Raw genomic sequence first — 18,351 nt, forward strand, 5'->3', positions numbered from 1 at the left:
ATACATTTTTACTGACGATACCATACGCGATACATGCTTGCGTGTATCGATTCCTATTTTAAAACTTTATCGATTCAAATTTTTATGCTATATCCATCTCCTTCAAAGTCTTGATAGTAAAATTATACGAGACCGCTCCGATAAATAGATGTAGCTAGCTTTACTTAAAAAATAGGTTGGAAACTAACATCTTTTGTGATTGGCTAGAGTATTTTGATGGACCAATCAGCGAGCACGTACGTTGCCGGTAAGGTAATGCTATGAACAGGCGCGAAAATTATGTATCGCGATACGTATCGTATCGTGACCTTAAAATCATGATACGTATCGTATCGTGAGATTGGTGTATCGTGACACCCCTACTAAATTGAATACTCAACTGAATATGGGGCGGTGGGGTAGCCTAATGGTTAAAGCGTTCGCTCGTCACGCTGAAGTCCCGGGTTTGTTTCCCTACATGGGCACAATGTGTGAAGCCCATTTCTGGTGTCCCCTGCCGTGATATTGCTGGAATATTGCTAAAAGCGGCGTAAAACTAAACTTGCTCACTGAACTGAATACTGAAAATCAAAGTCAGTATGATTTAATAATTCACTGTCATACCATTAGACATGCCTGTGGAGGAGTAGTCGAGAGGTTGAAGCATTCGTTGATCATGTTGAAAGACCTGGTTCGATTCCACAAATGATTACAGTTTGTGAAGTCTATTTGTTGTGTTGCAACTCCAGGATAAGGTTGGAATATTCCTAAAAACAATGTAAAACCATACTCACTCATGACGTGATCTCCAAATGTTTTGTCTAGTTTTTATGGATACCATACACTTGGTGTATGACAGTGCACCCGTATTTTGTTGAATTGTTACTCGATTGTAAATTGTCAATTGGTTATTTGTTTTCTGTTTTCTGTATGTTTTAAAGTGTTACTATTTATTTGGAGGAAATATTTGGGACATGGGGGTACTTGCTTACCTACAAGGAATCTATCCAGATATGCCTTAAGTTTTATAGTAGAAAGCAGAAAACTTTGGAAGATATAAACTCTAAACAGGTCTTTATGAATGTTGTGTACATCTGCTGAAATACTGTAAGTAAAACACAGAGAAAGTCGGATACTGATTTGTTCAGATCTGTTTGTATGAACAGAGAGCTCCAACGTTTAAGTATGTAATATGATATTTCATTCATGATATCCTACGTCTGAGTATGAAATGATAAACGTTTTGAAATTTTGAATAAAAGCCATTCCGTTTAAATTTCTTGGTTTACAGATAGACAGATATCTTTAAGATCTTAAAATAGTACAGATGAAGTGTATGGATGAATTTCATGTATTTCATAGTGTATGTATTTCACTCTACAAGGGTATACAGTGTTTTTGTTTCTGTATTTTAAGAAGAACATAATTGTGACATTACTTAGCAGTTCTGCCGCCATATAGCTGGAATATTGCTGAGTGCGGCGAAAAACTAACTCACTCACTCACTCACTCACTCACTCACTCACCAGTTCTCAGAAAGTGTTAAGATGTTTTATCATGTTTATAGTTCACGTTATAAGGTCCTTATTTTGATCAGTCGGTCTACGCATGTCTGTATCTTATTAAACCTTAAGTCACTATTAGTTCACTCGTCAAACTTTCCTGTTTAACATATGCCATGTTTTGGACAGGCGTAACCAATGGTTTGTAGTATTTTCATGGACAGCGAACCCAGTCAATACTTCTATTGCTTGTTGAAAGAGGCGACTAACATAATCAGGTGGTCAGGTTCACTGACTTGGTTGACACGTATCCTAGTTGTGTAGATCGATGTTCACAATACTGATCACTGGATTGTCTGGTCCAGACTGTTATTTACAGACTGCCATCATATAGCTGGAATATTGTTAAATAACAAGCAAACAAAACTAAAAAAACACATATTTTGCATAAATCTTCAACTGACCTTTCTTTGGGTGCCATTTAGTAGAAAGTAATGATACATATTCATTTTCACAACATCTTGAGCTTTAACGATTTACAGGTTGTTGATGTTGTGTTGTTTGACTATGTGCTCATAAGACTTTTGAACTCTGGAATTTTTTATTTTTTTAAAATATTTTCCAATTACAGGGGGCGTTGGGGTAGCCTAGTGGTTAAAGCGTTGGCTCGTCACGCCGAAGACCCGGGTTCGATTCCCCACATGGGCACAATGTGTTAAGCGCATTTCTGGTGTCCCCTGCCGTGATATAGCTGGAATATTGCTAAAAGCGGCGTAAAACTAAACTCAGTCAGTCCCATTACAGATTTTGATGATCTGCTGAACCCGTTGAGATATTTGGGACAAATAGATCATGATGGTTCTTAAACCTTTGAATTGTACATAGAACTACTTATATTATTAAATAAAACTTGCCAAGATGTTTGATTTGTTGTATTTTGTCAGATCAGTGTAATCCATACTAGGAAGTATCTTCAATATCGGTATTTCAGAATATGTTTGATATTTTGAGAGGTCCAGTGTTCGATTTCTCAGATGTTACCTGTTATAGAAAATACTTGAAACAATGTGGTTGATACAAGTTTTACACACACAAATGATTTTTTCCCTGGACATAATGGAGATCCTGAAACTTACAGTGTTGCTAAAATGATAAATAGTCTGTTTTGTACTGGCTTTCTTTCTGTACTTATGTCTGGAAGAGGATGCTCCTCAATACCCACACTTGTCATATACTCTCAGTGTTAGAAACCTTTCAAAATTTCCCACTAAACCGCAGGACCAGTGAGTGGACAATAATTAGTGGTCCCCTCTGTACTTCACTTGGCCAAAATAACATTCGTAGATATACTTGACTATCAATACTATTATGGTCATTTAAACTTTTGACATCTGGTTTTTTTAATATTTTTTTTTTAAATTCACTGGCCACCAGGACCACTGCAAACATATCATTTAGTGGTCCTGATGAATTTTTACTTGTCAGGGACCACAGAACCAGTGTAAATTTCGCACACTGCTCAAAACAATTAGAAACTTGACATACACATTATTGGTCCAATATGTGAGAGAAGTAATTCTTTTTTAATTTCTTGTGCCATCGACCTGGAGGCTGTTTGAACATGGTCTTGGCGATTGACGTGGATAGTTTTAGAAAAGTCAAAGGCAAGAAACAACTATAACATGCAGCCAGTCACGTGATCACCACAACAAACGCACAAACGCGAATGCAAACACACAGACATTGCTTAAGAGGAAAACAAGCTCTCCACGAATATGAAGTCATCGGTCATTTTACTTGAGAACATTTGCTGTGAGACTGTGCATTGTCTGATGATTACAACACCAGGTTCGTGCAGCTGAGGGGCTGTGGGGTAGCCTAGTGGTTAAAGCATTCGCTCGTTATGCTGAAGACCCGGGTTCGATTCCCCACATGGGTACAATGTGTGAAGCCCATTTCTGGTGTCCCCCGCCATGATATTGCTGGAATATTGCTAAAAGCAGCGTAAAACCAAATTCACTCACTCCTGCAGCTGCTTCTACAGATTGTCCAGTATCGAGCCAACCCATGACATGCTCTGTTGCCGATTTGCGAGTCTTGGCACACTTTTTATTTTGCAATATTGATGAGTGGTCCTGTTGTGCATTATGACCAAATGTTTTACATCAGTCAAAACTATGTTCAAACAGACATATGTGTATGGCAAGAAACTGTAAGGAATATATCACTCACTCACTCTCACTCACACACACACACACACACACACACACACACACACCTTGAATCATTACCAGTAATGTGTGTGTCAACATTTTAATTTCGTTGAGTATATATCACTATCAATAATGTACCGTATGTTACCGCAAATATGCTGATCTCATAGATAAGCCATGGTCCTAACTTGACCCTTAAAATCAGTATCGAAATGGTATGTTCCGTAGATAAGTCACACACACACACACCCCAACCTTCGCTCATCTTTTCGTCGCAATCAGTCATCAGAAATTGTGTAAAAAAATCCATATTGAATTATGCAAGTTTATCCTCCGTATTTATAACTTCGGTCCACATTATTCACAGCAATCGCTATCACATTACGCCTACACATACCTCGAAATGAAGTGTAGCTGACAGAAAATTGATATGTATACCGGTACATATTTTCTTTCACTAAAAGTCATATTTGTTGTAGCTGGACGATCACATGTCAACATTTGCGGTGGAAATTGTGAGAATGCGCGAAACTTCTTCACTATGTATTATTACAGCAAATTGTGTACCAAATACATCACAACAGGCAGGCTCTATAATGAGACAGTTTATTCAGCAATATGTGTATGGATGAAATTGTACAGAAACCATAAACTACTACAGTGTAAAAACGATGAACTACACATGACATTGGGAGCGTCTAATGACGGGGATATCACCTGAGATATAAACATGTTCTAACTAATGTTAGTGATAAAGTCCGTGAGTTGATGGACCGTTTGGCAGACTTCTGAAATATTCCATCAACATCATGTCACAGAACACCAAGACTTATCACAGATTACCCATGCTGAGGAAGGTGAGAAGCTTTCAGCAACTAGGCCACTCCCCTGTTAATTAGTATCTCATATGAACAAATGCTCAATTTTTTAAATATTTCTTGGAATGGATACATTTCACGTTCAAAATGGGAACCACTTTCATGACACATTCATTCATTGAGATATTTGAAATTAACAAATAAAAACTGATAAATTCATTTCATAAAAAGAGCTAAAATATTCCACTAAAAGCCTTTCTGAGTGCAGCCAAACTGTCTGTGGTTATAATTTTGGTACAAACAGGAATATAACAAAATAGACCTTCTAACTCTTAAAGTGAGTCTTGCAGCATTAAAAGTGACATATAATGATGGTCAAATGTTTTTATACCAGCATATACATCATTCTGATTTTACAAAATAATTCAGAAATTATGTATTTCCCAAATGAGCATGTAATACATGAATTCTTGCACAAACTTCGGATAATCTACCCAATATTTTTTTAACCTTTTGAGCTCCCCTTTAGAACAATCTGACAGTCAGCTATGACATCGTTTCTTGTGTGATGTCATTCTGACATGATTCAAATAACAAAAACAAAGCCGTTGTAAACAATTCACTGGCAGGCATGAATCGATATTTGTAAAAGTGCACAAATGATTCATTAATACGTAAAAACCTCCAGATAGGAATATATATTTCCATGCCACACAAAATTGATGTAAAACTTATAAATACACATTTAAACTGTATGCATATTCTGTGCCCTATCAGATGAGTATTTTGCCACCTCTCCGCCATAATCTAAGAGTAACTCAGCCAGGACCTCATATATCGGCTTAACACATTGTACCCATGAGGTGAACTGTACCAACGCCTTTGGTACAACCAGCAAACTCTTTGATCACTTGACAACCCCCTGTGTCCTCATTAAGTTTTGGTTTGGTTTAAGGCTGCTCTGAAGAGTATAAGAGTATATAATTCATATCAGTTTGTCAGTTTAATGTTGGAAACCCAAAGTGACACAGGCCGTTATCTTCAAGCACTTTGGTGAAGCCAACAGGTAGGTAAGTTTTTGACAGACCATGAAGGATACAGGATTCAAACCTCTCGGCTAAAGATACAAGTCTCCAGGATATAGTGGTGCTTCAGCATCAGTTACCCATCCTTACCAATAAGTACCAATGTCTGTTTGGCTCAAAAGCGGACGGATGAATTGCAATCTAACTTGAAAACTAATAAACATATACTTATCAATGTTTCATAGTCGAAACATCAGACCAACTCGGTGAGCTTTTTTGCAGAATTTATGTCCTAAAAATAAAAAAAGTTCTTTAGCAAACTGTCATTAGCATATTGACACTAATTGTTACGAGAGAAGGGTGCAAAGAGAGGAACAGCCAGGTGTTAGAGAAGCATGTGCACAAGTGCCGACAAAGTTATCGATTCATTAACCTGTGCTGAGAGATTATGTACCCAATATACATTGCAATTCATCAGTCCGCTTTTGAGCCAAACGGACTGTAGCATACAATATATCGCCATGTACAGTGCATCCCATGTTTAAGACAACACCACTGTACAAGCTTTCAACATCAGTGCTTATCTACATACCCCTCTATAACGTTGGCCTGAACAAAGCACATCATCAGAGCATACATGATGCTAAATTTGTAATATATGTATTACATTTGTGTTTTGACTGTGAAATTATCACAAGACATGGATCATTAGAAAACTAAAACACCACAACATGTGGAAGTGATAGAAGCTTTTGGCCCTCAAAGTTCACTATATTACGGATGCCACAACTGGGCCCCTTTCCTCAAAGCGATCGTAGTGCTACGACAGTCGTAAGTCTATGTATGGTACAACAAGGCCTGGTCGGCTCGAACTCAATATGTGTCTGAGTGGGGTATTCATGCTTAACTGTGCTGAGCTAGCACTATAAAACCAGCTTAAGTCTGGGCTAGTACAAGAAGCCACACATGCACACACATGCACGTCGTCATATGAGCGAAATATTCTTAAGTGCGAAAGTTAAACCCCATTTCACCTCACGGTAAATCTATGTTAAAGTATGGGAGCTACGATCATCATCAGCACTACGACAGTCGTAAGTCTATGTTAAAGTATGGGAGTTATGATCATCCCAGCCTACGACAGTCGTAAGTCTATGTTAAAGTATGGGAGTTATGATCATCCCAGCGCTACGACAGTCGTAAGTCTATGTTAAAGTATGGGAGTTACAATCATCTTATCGCTATGATCGCTTTGAGGAACGGGGTCCAGGTCCACATCGATTAATCAATTCCTATTTCCACAGCACCGTATCAACAATATCTGGAGTTACAATAAGAGATATCACCGTATCAATAATATCTGGAGTTACAATAAGAGATATGACAGTAACAGTAATGTAAGGGCACAATGATCCTGACATCCTGGCATGTTAAAGGGACACAACTGTGTACAGTGAATTGCAACACAAGACAAGGCCCCACCTAATAGTGCCGTGGCTGACAGATTAACTATAGCAGTATAACAGAACCAGGAGGCCCTGAACTTCTTTTTAGTACTATATTGTCTAATTGGTAATATCTAATGATTCTCCAATGGTCAAGACACACCAATAAAACATGGTACCCATTCTTACGTCCACCGGTCAAATATATCATAAAGGAATCTACATCAGTAGATAACTCCTACACATATTAGACTACATACACGATAAACTAAAGCACACAAAGCTCACAGCAATACTGTAATGGAGAAAACATATGAGTTGTACACTGCTAACATATGTTGTTATATACAAGGTTAGGCATAATACAGTAATGCAAATGTTCTTTCACACAGTAAGGCCAGATCAATTATATTTCTTGTTTTACTGATTTTTGTCCTCAGAAAACCTAAAATATATTAAAAAATCACCAGTCAAGGTAATATTCCTTCTAAATATTCATTATACTCTTGGCAATTTCTGAAGAGTATATGGGCAAGAAACATCTAAAAAACATTTTTCTTGTAAGTTTACATCTTTGGCCAATAAAAAACATTAGGATTTTATTTTTTGAGCATGGAAAATTAATTTTTATTTTTTTTCTTATTCTTGAAAAATACAACAGGAGAATCCATAAAACAAGAAATAAAATTGGTCTGACCTAATATAGTCTGACAACATAGTTATGTAAGAGTGAGTGAAGATTCTTTGGAGTTACAGGCAGCAATATTTCAAGGCAGCTTGCAATACGTTGGATTTAGCGTAACTTTGAACAGTATTCCAGTTCTGACAGGCAGGCTGGTGTTGTAGGAAACTTGGTTGGTTGGTTGTTTAACGCCACACTCAGCAATATTCCAGCTGTATGGCGGCAGTCTGTAAATAATCGAGTCTGGACCAGACAATCCAGTGATCAACAGCATGAGCATCAATCTACGCAATTGGGATACGATGACATGTGTCAACCAAGTCAGCAAGTCTGACCACCCGATCCCGTTAGTCGCCTCATACAACAAGCATGGGTTACTGAAGATCAATTCTAACACCGGATCACAGTAAAGCTATGCCCAGTTACATTCTGATTTTTGGTATCTTAGGCAATTATTTTGACAATGAACCGGCCTGGATAATGGCTTTGAAATACTTTCACTTGAAGTACTTAACCTGTTACTCTACAGGTCCACTGAAATCAAAATTTCAAATGCAATGTCAAAGGCCATAAACACATAAGGGTATGTCTTTTGACCTTGGTAAAGGGGAGATAATCACACAAATCATATATATTTTATTGATTCCCTAATATATTCTAATGAGTACTTTCATCTTTCATTACTATTGGCATGCAAAACACCAAAATATATTAACCTTGTAAACAGGTTGGTAGATATTCATCAGGGTGCATGGTGGAGTGCAATGAGGTCGAGGTCAAGGTCAAGGTCAATTTTACACCTTGAAGGACACACTATAACCATTGTAGCTATTTAAATTAATGTCCAGTCTTGGAATGTTGATCTGAGATCAGTGTAAAAACAGACTTGGCTCCAATCTGTTCCCTGCCAGTCTCAAAATCGAACTTTGATGTACAGTTACATAAGGATACATCATGCTTCAGATAGGATCAAAGAACCAGCTTCATCTGTACACTAAAAGAGCCAAATTTATGTATTTTCATCCTTTACAGATTGCAAATTTTCAAAATAGGTAGCAAAGGTTATAAAGAAATTATCTCATGTGAGGTATATATTTCTAAAAATAACTCCTGAAATAAAAAAACAAAAATAAGACAAAACAGTAGATTTTCCATGACCACAGATATTAACTTTAACAAAATTAGGGCAGATTTGTTCATAAAATCAACATCTCAAATACACCATCTCCATGACAACAAAACCAAAATATAAGTTACACAACTTACAAAAGCAAGGCTCCTCAGATGCAAAATATAGCATTTTTTGTCAAGTCATGAAATACATCTGTATTGTGATTTTCTAAGGAAACTGCATAAGAATGACGGTTACATTAACGACATTCTCTACCAGTGAATTACTGCCATTAGGATTTCTGGCTCCGATTTCAGGAAACACACTTAAGTTTGAGTTTTGACTCAAAGTTTTTACTCAAATTTGAGAAAATGCAGGAAAATACATTACCCCGAATAAACTAAAATCGATATTGAACTCAAATATAGCAGACAATTTAAGCTTAGTAAATAGGTTACTTGATCTGTTTGGGGGTTTTATTTTAGAAATGCAGTTAAGTTAGAAATTCAGCTGTTTCATATTGTCAAACTCAGTTCGAAATTTGAGTAAAAACGTCAGGTTGTTTCGAGAAATCAGGCTCTGATGGTAGGGTTTGTTTCAGAGCTGAACTTGAACTGTCTTGAGAGTTCTTTAAAACACATGTGAATCTAATCTATGATGCCATAGGGTCACTGACTTAGTAACACATCAAGGATATAGCCTAAACATATTTACAAAAAGGGAATTAATTCCACTAGTAATGACAGGTTGTATTCTTACTGCAAAAGTGGAAAGGCAAAACATTCTTATATTTGAGGTAACTGTATTTAAACTGAGGTAACTGTACTGTAACCTTCTCTGCTGATGTCTGGACTTATGAAACTGAGGTATATTCGTAAATACACATATTATATTTGTTTACTTATTGTTGCAATTTGTTTATTATGGATGAATGTTTGATTCACACATTTCACAAATTTCTACAAAGTCAAAAGTACCATCAATCATACCTTAATTCAAAACATGTAAGACAGTGGGATATTTCTGCGCTCTGTCGTAATTAGCCCATCTCAAAAGGATGCACACTAATCAGTGTGCGAAATAGTCACTGGCCCGCTAGCCCATGGCTAGTAAAAACCAGATGGGCCAGTAAATCTCCACAGTCACTGGCCCGACTGGCTAGTGAATTTTCATGGGATCATTTTGTAAATATATCACTCTCTCCATCTTGTTAAGTTATAACACACTTTTAAATCATTCAACATTATGGCCTGATAAAAATGTTCATAATATCAGCAGATTAATGATGAAACTCATGGCTACATTCAAATTTCAGACTAGTGAATTATTTTGTGGCATAGCTAGCTAGATTGGCTCGCACAATTTGGAAACTATTTCGCACACTGACTCTAATCCTTTCATTTTTAATTTCAAATTAAAATGAAACATTTAGATTCAAGAGTATACTTTTCTCAAATTATAACTGAATACTTTCAGCCCTGATCACGTCCACAGGAAACGCCATTTGTCATATTGAATGAACCCAACCAGAACATAACATACATTTTTTGTCTAACAAAAATGGTGAATGCACACATAGTCTGAGTACTAAAGATATTTCTCTCAACCCTAAATCTAAAAAACATAACAATAAACAACACTATGCATAATAAAATATCTCCTTTATTCTAATGTATCATGCTTACCGGAAACTATTTGCATCATGGGTGGCACAAACGAAACAAGGAATAAATTAGCAGGATAGAATACATCATTTCGATGGTGAGCAAATACAACAAAACATAAATACGTGTGTACCAACTCTTGTACCAGTACATACAAAAGATGTACCAACTCTTGTACCAGTACATACAAAAGATGTACCAACTCTTGTTCCGGTACATACAAAAGGTACAAGCGTGCAAGTTTGAATTAAGACCAGGTTCTCAAACAAACAACATTTGTTGACAGGAAAGCACTATCAACGTTTGGCAAGCTTCACACTAAACAATCCTATAAATAAATCTGAAACATTTAAACACCTGGTAATGTTTTTTTGCATTGTAAATGTTGTGTGTTGCAAATATTGAAACTTGTGCGATGTGTCCGGAATGATATTGTTCAGCCTTAAAGATCATCACTGTAATTTTGCACAAGTAGACGCATGAATACACCTCATAATAAACAGGCATTTTCTGTTATTATAATATTCTGCATTCAAATATTAGTAAGGCCACACCAATTTTATTTCTTGTTTTACGATCCGCCAGTAGTATATTTTCAAGAATAAGACAAAAAAAGCAAATTTTCCCTGCTCGAAAAATATAATCCTAATGTTAGATATAGCGGAGCGAGACTTCCACTATGCAAGGCAGTTTGTTGGACACTAAAACACAAGTATCTGTTCTCAAATACTTTAAACTGAATTATCTAACAATATTTGTGTTCGAAATCAGTGCTTCGAGCACCTCAGCGAGTGTGAACTTGAAAAACAATGCCTTTGAAAAACTCATGTGGGTTTTTGCTCTGACTGGTGACTTTTTAATTTTTCCCCTCCTGCCTTTAGGTTTTCAGAGGGCAAAAATCTGTAAAACAAGAAATAAAATTGGTCTGGCCTAACTTGAATTTAATCATTTTGATGGGGTTACTGAATGTTAGCATGTGGCCCATCTCCGCTGTCACATTTTGGTAAAACTGAATTTATCCCTGAATCCCTTCCCGTTGCTTGCAATCTCAAAATATCTGCGATTGATTTTCATTAACCTTCAGAGCTACAGATAACTTTTGGGGTCATTGAGTTTTGTACTCGCTTCTGTTCATCTCAACTGGATATCCTAATTTTCCTTTGAGTAACCAAATAAATTGTACTCACCTCACTCAAACTCAGTATTTTGCCATTTTCCATTAATTTATAAAATATAATAAAGTTTAAATGTTAGTGTTTGTTATTTGTATTTGATCTGTAATATGAGAAACGATAAGAAAGACTGCAAGTTGTCAAGTTCATGTCCTGAAATACAACCTCTCAATATACCTAAGTTATTTTATCGAGCCACCGGTACCCATGCTACAATTCGACTTTTTTGTGTGTATGCATGTAGATCACATTTATTGTGCTTAATAGACTTAATAGGAATTGAGTTTTCACATAAATATTTGCGTAATTTACGCAGATACGCAGCTTATATGTACCTCTGAACATTTAAAAAAACACATTCAAATGTCGACATGAGGAAAAGGCAAAAGGTAAGGCAGGATTGAATGGCCCCAAAACCAAAGTTACCTCAAGAAAACTGGACATGAAGACATCCTTTCAATCCAAAAGATTTTGGAGGACTTCCTTCTTTGTTTCAGTAAGTTTTTCAACTTTGAATTTCTCATAAAATCAATGCTAATCAAGGAGACTATCCCCCATGTGTTTTCTATTGCCAGCCAACACTTTTTGTTCGTAACTCGCACTCTGAATTGTACACTCAATCTAGGAGCAAAGCCAATAAATCCATAAATGAAAATCAAGGGCAGGTAATTTGAGATTACAAGAACCCTTAGAAATGTATCACTAAATTTCTTTCAGCCAAGTATGAAGAGGCAGCTAAAAGGTTGTCTTATGAATATGACACATTAGGAATAAACTGAATGTGCTCAAACTTTCTACAATATCAGAAAGGCAATCATTTAGGTATGTGAGCATGAAAAGTAACCAGCCTTACATTCAGCATTAAGTAAACAGCACGACATAAATGTGAATAGAAACTATTACCCGAACAACATACTATTAATTTCTTGATGAAATAATCAAACACTCTGTTACCATAGTAGTTAAATGATAAAATGAATGAGTTAAAATTTTACATTGCATTGGCAATTTTACAGCCATATAGTGATGAAAATGATGTATAAATAAACGTAATTTCAGAAAATTAAAAATATAATCTGCATTCAAGATTTTAAAGTAAATTTAATAAAATTAAAAATAATAGTTGCATTTCAGTGATAAAGTAAATCAAATAGAGTTCAAAATAATAATTTATGTTTATAAACATAAAATATCAGTATAAGAAATAACTTGTGGTGGTGGTGTTGTCATGGAACCCCATCCATGTTTGTAGGGTACTAGTTGCCATGGTAACATATAAACAAATGATGAGGTAATTTCATTTACTGACTAGTTCTAGGCCTTGTTCAACAACCCACGAGTATAATGGTGGTCTTTCTTAAAACATTAGAGTAAAGACATTTGGACCACCCAGGGCAAGATGGCCCTTTATAAAAAGCACAATGCAGACACTAGAACGTACATGAAGAGCCCAAAACATCAATGAATAGTTTTACAGTCACTCACCACACCACCACTCCTCCCCTTTACAATGAGTGAGTGAGTGAGTGAGTGAGGAGTTCAGGTTCGCCACTTTTAGGGGAGACCAGAAATGCACTTCAAACATTGACACCCAGAAATGGGAAATCAAACCTTGGTCTTTGGTGTGACAGCAAATGCTTTAACCACTAGGCTACCCCTCCCCTCCCACTCCCCCTTTGCAATGATGTATTAATGTAAAACTAAGTATATTCCAATGGTACCTCTCTCCACCAGAAAAAACACTTGCATGTTTTTCAAATAGATGCGTGTTAATCTCAACAAGTACTTTTTCAACTAATTACTTTAAGGTAATTCAGGGGTTAAAATACATCAGCAGTTAAAATGATCTGGCCTTTAAAGTTAAAATATGTTTCCAACTTTCTAAGCTCTGCAACATTACTTTGGGACAGGGAACAGTGAAATACTCGGTAATTCGAGTAGTTCTCCACATCAGCATCACCAGCATGTGCAAAAGAAAGAAAACCGCTAATTGTTTTCTAAAATGAAAATGATAAAATAAAGTTTGTCTTTTGGGCTCTACTTAACTAAAATTGTTTGTTGTAAGAAGAAAGGACCGCTACAAAGAGTATCTAAAACTGCTAAGTCGTCTAAAACTCTATCAATACTGCAAGTATGTAAGTTTCGTATCTTGGGACTATGTAAAAGAAAAATGCAAGTTTAAAAATGCTTCAGTAATCAATAGAGCATATCATGAAAGATTCCAAACTCAATTTCATAAAACACCCATCTTTCACATCATAAATCAAACAATGCACAACACAATGATCCAAGTACCTCTAGTCCATGGTTTGCTGGTATTTTGTTAATCACAACAAAATCAGTTCTGTTACTTTGTTACATTACACCTTAGAATGAAGATCTGGTATACCACTCCATAGGTCACAAACATATTGCACTTGGAACTTACAATTTGCAAAGAATGTGTGGGTTCTTGAGCCAATGACAGTTTTCAAAAATATTCAAAAATATTTTCAAGCTCAATTTGAAAAATTTGATTTTAATTCAAGAAACCCAAAACAGGACACTCATATCTACCACAGAACACCTTTAAAGAAGATAACATGGTGCTTAGAATCGAAAGGGTGATGAAATATCCACAATAATAATGAGACAGCTTTTATTATTTACATTCAGAACTTTCCATTTAACTGCAGTTTTGAGATACAGAAATCAAACGAACTGGTTTGACTTTTACCAAGAACAATGAAGCCGCAATGGTGATCAGAAAATTAACCTGCTGAGACCTTGAGAAGGGTCATCTGATCTTCATGCAGACAGGAATTGTATCAGAGTAAAAGTCTGATTTTGACTGAGATTATATTGGATTGTGATGAAGCCAAGAATACTCTGAAGCATGTGAAACCATTGGTGCTCCAAATATCTACCAACATCAGTGATTCCTATGACACAGCTGACTTAACAAGCAAACCTTAATACTTCACTTCATTTTCCAAAAGGTTCTATGGTGAGAGCCTAAATCATAAAGCTTGCTTTCTTTCACAACAAAACGACCACTTCATTCAGTGCATATCAAATACATTGCATCAAACAATACCCAGTCTGAGTTAAAGTCTCAGAACTAACTTCACATATTCATATTCTACTAACTTGACAACCCATTCATTCTATTCTTGGTCTACGTTCTCTATCATTATGATTTTGGTTGGGCATCAAAGAGTTCCTGGATTTCCAGCAATGTCTGGAACAATTGGTCTGTGAACTTCCTTGCTTCAGTGTTACCGGAATTCCTCTTGGAGGAGACGTGGAAGAAGAATCGGTTTTCTCCGGGTATCATGTAAGAAACACCGTAGCCGTCGTCCGACACAGGGCCAAACCCTCCCCCTGGGGAGACCTGCCACCGAGTGAAAGAGAGAGTTAGGAGATGTACACATCAGGGGGACGGACACAATATGTGAGGAGTACATTTCTGGAGTGTACTCATCTCTGTGTACTCAAATACCCGTGAAGATCCGGGTTAGAATTGGTCTTCAGTAACCCATGCTTGTCGTAAGAGGTGACTAACGGGATCGTGTGGTCAGGCTCGCTCGCTGACTTGATTGACATGTCATCGTATCCCAAATGCGTACACTGATGCTCATGGTGTTGATCACTGGATTGTCTGGTCCAGACTGAATCATTTACAGTCCGCTGCCATATAGCTGGAATATTGCTGTCAACCAAGTCAGCAAGCCTGACCACCTGATCCCGTTAGTCACCTCTTCACCACAAGCATGGGTTACTGAAGATCAATTTCGGATCTTCAATGGTTCCTAAATATTACAGGTTATAGATAGATATAGCTCATCCTAACAAAATAATGTGGAAGACAACAGTCTGGTATCCAAAATATGAGCTGTGATTGACATAGCTCACCTTATCAAAATACTGAGGGCAGACTACAGTCTGGTATCCAAAATATGAGCTGTGATAGACATAGCTCACCTTATCAAATACTGTGGCAGACTACAGTCTGGTATCCAAAATATGAGCAGTGATAGACATAGCTCACCTTATCAAAATACTGTGGACTACAGTCTGGTATCCAAAATATGAGCTGTGATAGACATAGCTCACCTTATCAAAATACTGTGGCAGACTACAGTCTGGTATCCAAAATATGAGCTGTGATAGACATAGCTCACCTTATCAAAATACTGTGGCAGACTACAGTCTGGTGCCCAGAAGATCTGCTGCTGGGGCTGCTGGCTGGTGGAGAGAGTCCAGGGGATGCTCAGCGCCTTCTTCAGGAACTCACAATCCTGGAACAAAGTCAAAGTCAAAGTCAAAATATGTTTATTTGTATGTAAGGCCACCGGCCCATATACAACGGTTACAAAGAAGGTTCTTATTTAGGAGGATAACAATTGTTTTCTTAACATAATAGCATGATGGATATACAGTGATAATCTTTTTAAAATGGAGACATCGCATGAGGAAACCATTTTGTAAAATGCTGCATTATTACTTCTGATTGTAATACAGTTACGGAGATAATCAGAACGGATTTTATCATAGGCTGGACATTCAACAAGAAAATGTAATTCGTCTTCAATGCCTTTTTTACAAAATGGACATGATCTATAATTTCTATCAATGGATAGTCTTCTTCCTTCATTTACTTTTAAATCTAATACAGAGTAACTGTCAGGAAATCTTCGTAGCATGTCTAGACTAGTTCAAAGTACCAGCGCTGATACCACTCTGCTACACTGATGATAATCACATGTTACATGCATCTGTGGCAGTGTGTGTTCAGAGTCTTCCCTGCTTCATTTTCTAGAGACATCACTAGTTGGCTATGATTCAAGAGACTCCAGATTATCAACTCCATGCCTAATGTACCAGCGTTAAACAACACACAAAACATACCCAATTAGTAGGTACTCACATACCCATTCCCCAGTACTCACATACTCATTCCCCAGTACTCACATACTCATTCCCCAGTACTCACATACCCAATCCCCAGTACTCACATACCCAATCCCCAGTACTCACATGTCCAATCCCCAGTACTCACATGTCCAATCCCCAGTACCCACATACCCAATCCCCAGTACTCACATACCCAATCCCCAGTACTCACATATCCAATCCCCAGTACTCACATACCCAATCCCCAGTACTCCCATATCCAATCCCAGTACTCACATGTCCAATCCCTAGGAAGTACTCCACATGTCCAATCCCAGTACTCACATGTCCAATCCCCAGTACTCACATACCCAATCCCCCAGTACTCACACATACTCCAATCCCAGTACTCACATACCCCACAATCCCACCCATACTCACATACCCAATCCCCAGTACTACCCACCCAGTACCCAATCCCCAGTACTCACATATCCAATCCCAGGTACTCACATACCCAACATATATACCCAATCCCAGGTACATCACATACCCAACCCCCAGTACCAACCCCATATATCAGATCCCAGTACTCCCATATCCAATCCCAGTACTCTCACATACCAACCCCCAAGGCCTCCCCACATCACATGTACTCCTCCCAACCCAGTACTCACACACCCAATCCCCAGTACTCACATACCAAATCCCAGTACTCACATCGCAATCCCAGTACCCAGTACTCACACCCAATCCCAGTACTCACCACCCAACCCCAGTATCCAATCCCAGGTACTCACATACCCAACCCCAGGTACTCCAATCCCAGTACTCACCCAACCCCAGGTACTCACATACCCAATCCCCAGTACTACCCTCACCCCAGTACTCACCAACCCCAGGTACTCATATACCCAATCTCCAGTACTCACATACCCAACCCCAGTACTCACCACCCAACCCCAGTACTCACCACCCAATCCCCAGTACTCATATGCCCAATCCCCAGTACTCACATGTCCAAGTCCCCGACTGGCGACATACAGGGCAAACAGATGTCTGTCAATACCCAGTCCATTCATGGCATCCTTGTACATGATCTGATGATGATGACATGCTCGCAGCATCAGTCGGATCTTCTCCTCTCTGGGAACATTCTTGTCCAGAAATGCTCTGATGAAAACATGGTAGTGCAATTGATGAAGGAATTGTTTCAAATATCATAGAAGTTAGGCTCCTATGATTCAAACTATAAACCTGACCACACTGGAGCAAACAGGCTAACATATACCAATATTTTTACGACTTTCTTGACTTATTATTTGGTTTGGTTTGTTGCTTAACGCCGCACTCAGCAATATTCCAGCTATATGGCAGCGGTCTGTAAATAATCAAGTCTGGACCAGACAATCCAGTGATCAACAGCAGCATCAATCTACGCAATTGGAATATGATGACATGTGTCAACCAAGTCAGTGAGCCTGACCACCCGATCCCGTTAGTCACCTCTTTCGACAAGCATGGGTTACTGAAGACCAATTCTAACCCGGATCTTCTCGGGTTCTTGACTTATTAAAACTGAGAATGTTCACACAAACAAAGTTTCACATATAACTATAGCAACCTAAGAAACATCAACATTTGGTAATACAACGTAATGGAGGACAACTTCTTGTTTATTGCATAGCATGACTTGTCAGTGTAGATTCTCACACCATTATCAAGCTATTAGTTAGACAAGAGTTATCAAGCTAAAAGTTGATAATGGTGTAAGGATCTACACTGAAACATGGCTCTATGCAATAAACAAGAAGTTGTCATCCATAAAGTTGTATGCCTCACAAGCTTATAGAATGCCGATCAAA

General features: G+C 37.7%; 1 protein-coding gene across 1 annotated transcript in view; it reads right to left on the reverse strand.

Annotated features, from left to right (window-relative positions):
- Positions 1–3,742: 3,742 nt before the first annotated feature.
- LOC124286181 (carnitine O-palmitoyltransferase 1, liver isoform-like) overlaps positions 3,743–18,351 on the reverse strand; it is a 53,047-nt gene continuing 38,438 nt past the window's right edge. The window contains exons 14-17 of the mRNA XM_046722529.1: positions 17,503–17,659; positions 15,775–15,891; positions 13,281–14,984; positions 3,743–3,759 (exon numbers count right to left, since the gene is read on the reverse strand). Coding sequence (XP_046578485.1) covers positions 14,784–14,984; positions 15,775–15,891; positions 17,503–17,659 — 475 coding nt within the window. The 3' untranslated portion in view covers positions 3,743–3,759; positions 13,281–14,783. The remainder of the gene's footprint in view (positions 3,760–13,280; positions 14,985–15,774; positions 15,892–17,502; positions 17,660–18,351) is intronic.

Source organism: Haliotis rubra, unplaced genomic scaffold (genome assembly GCF_003918875.1).
Source record: "Haliotis rubra isolate DU_JTF1 unplaced genomic scaffold, ASM391887v1 Scf378, whole genome shotgun sequence".
Lineage (NCBI taxonomy): Eukaryota > Metazoa > Mollusca > Gastropoda > Lepetellida > Haliotidae > Haliotis > Haliotis rubra.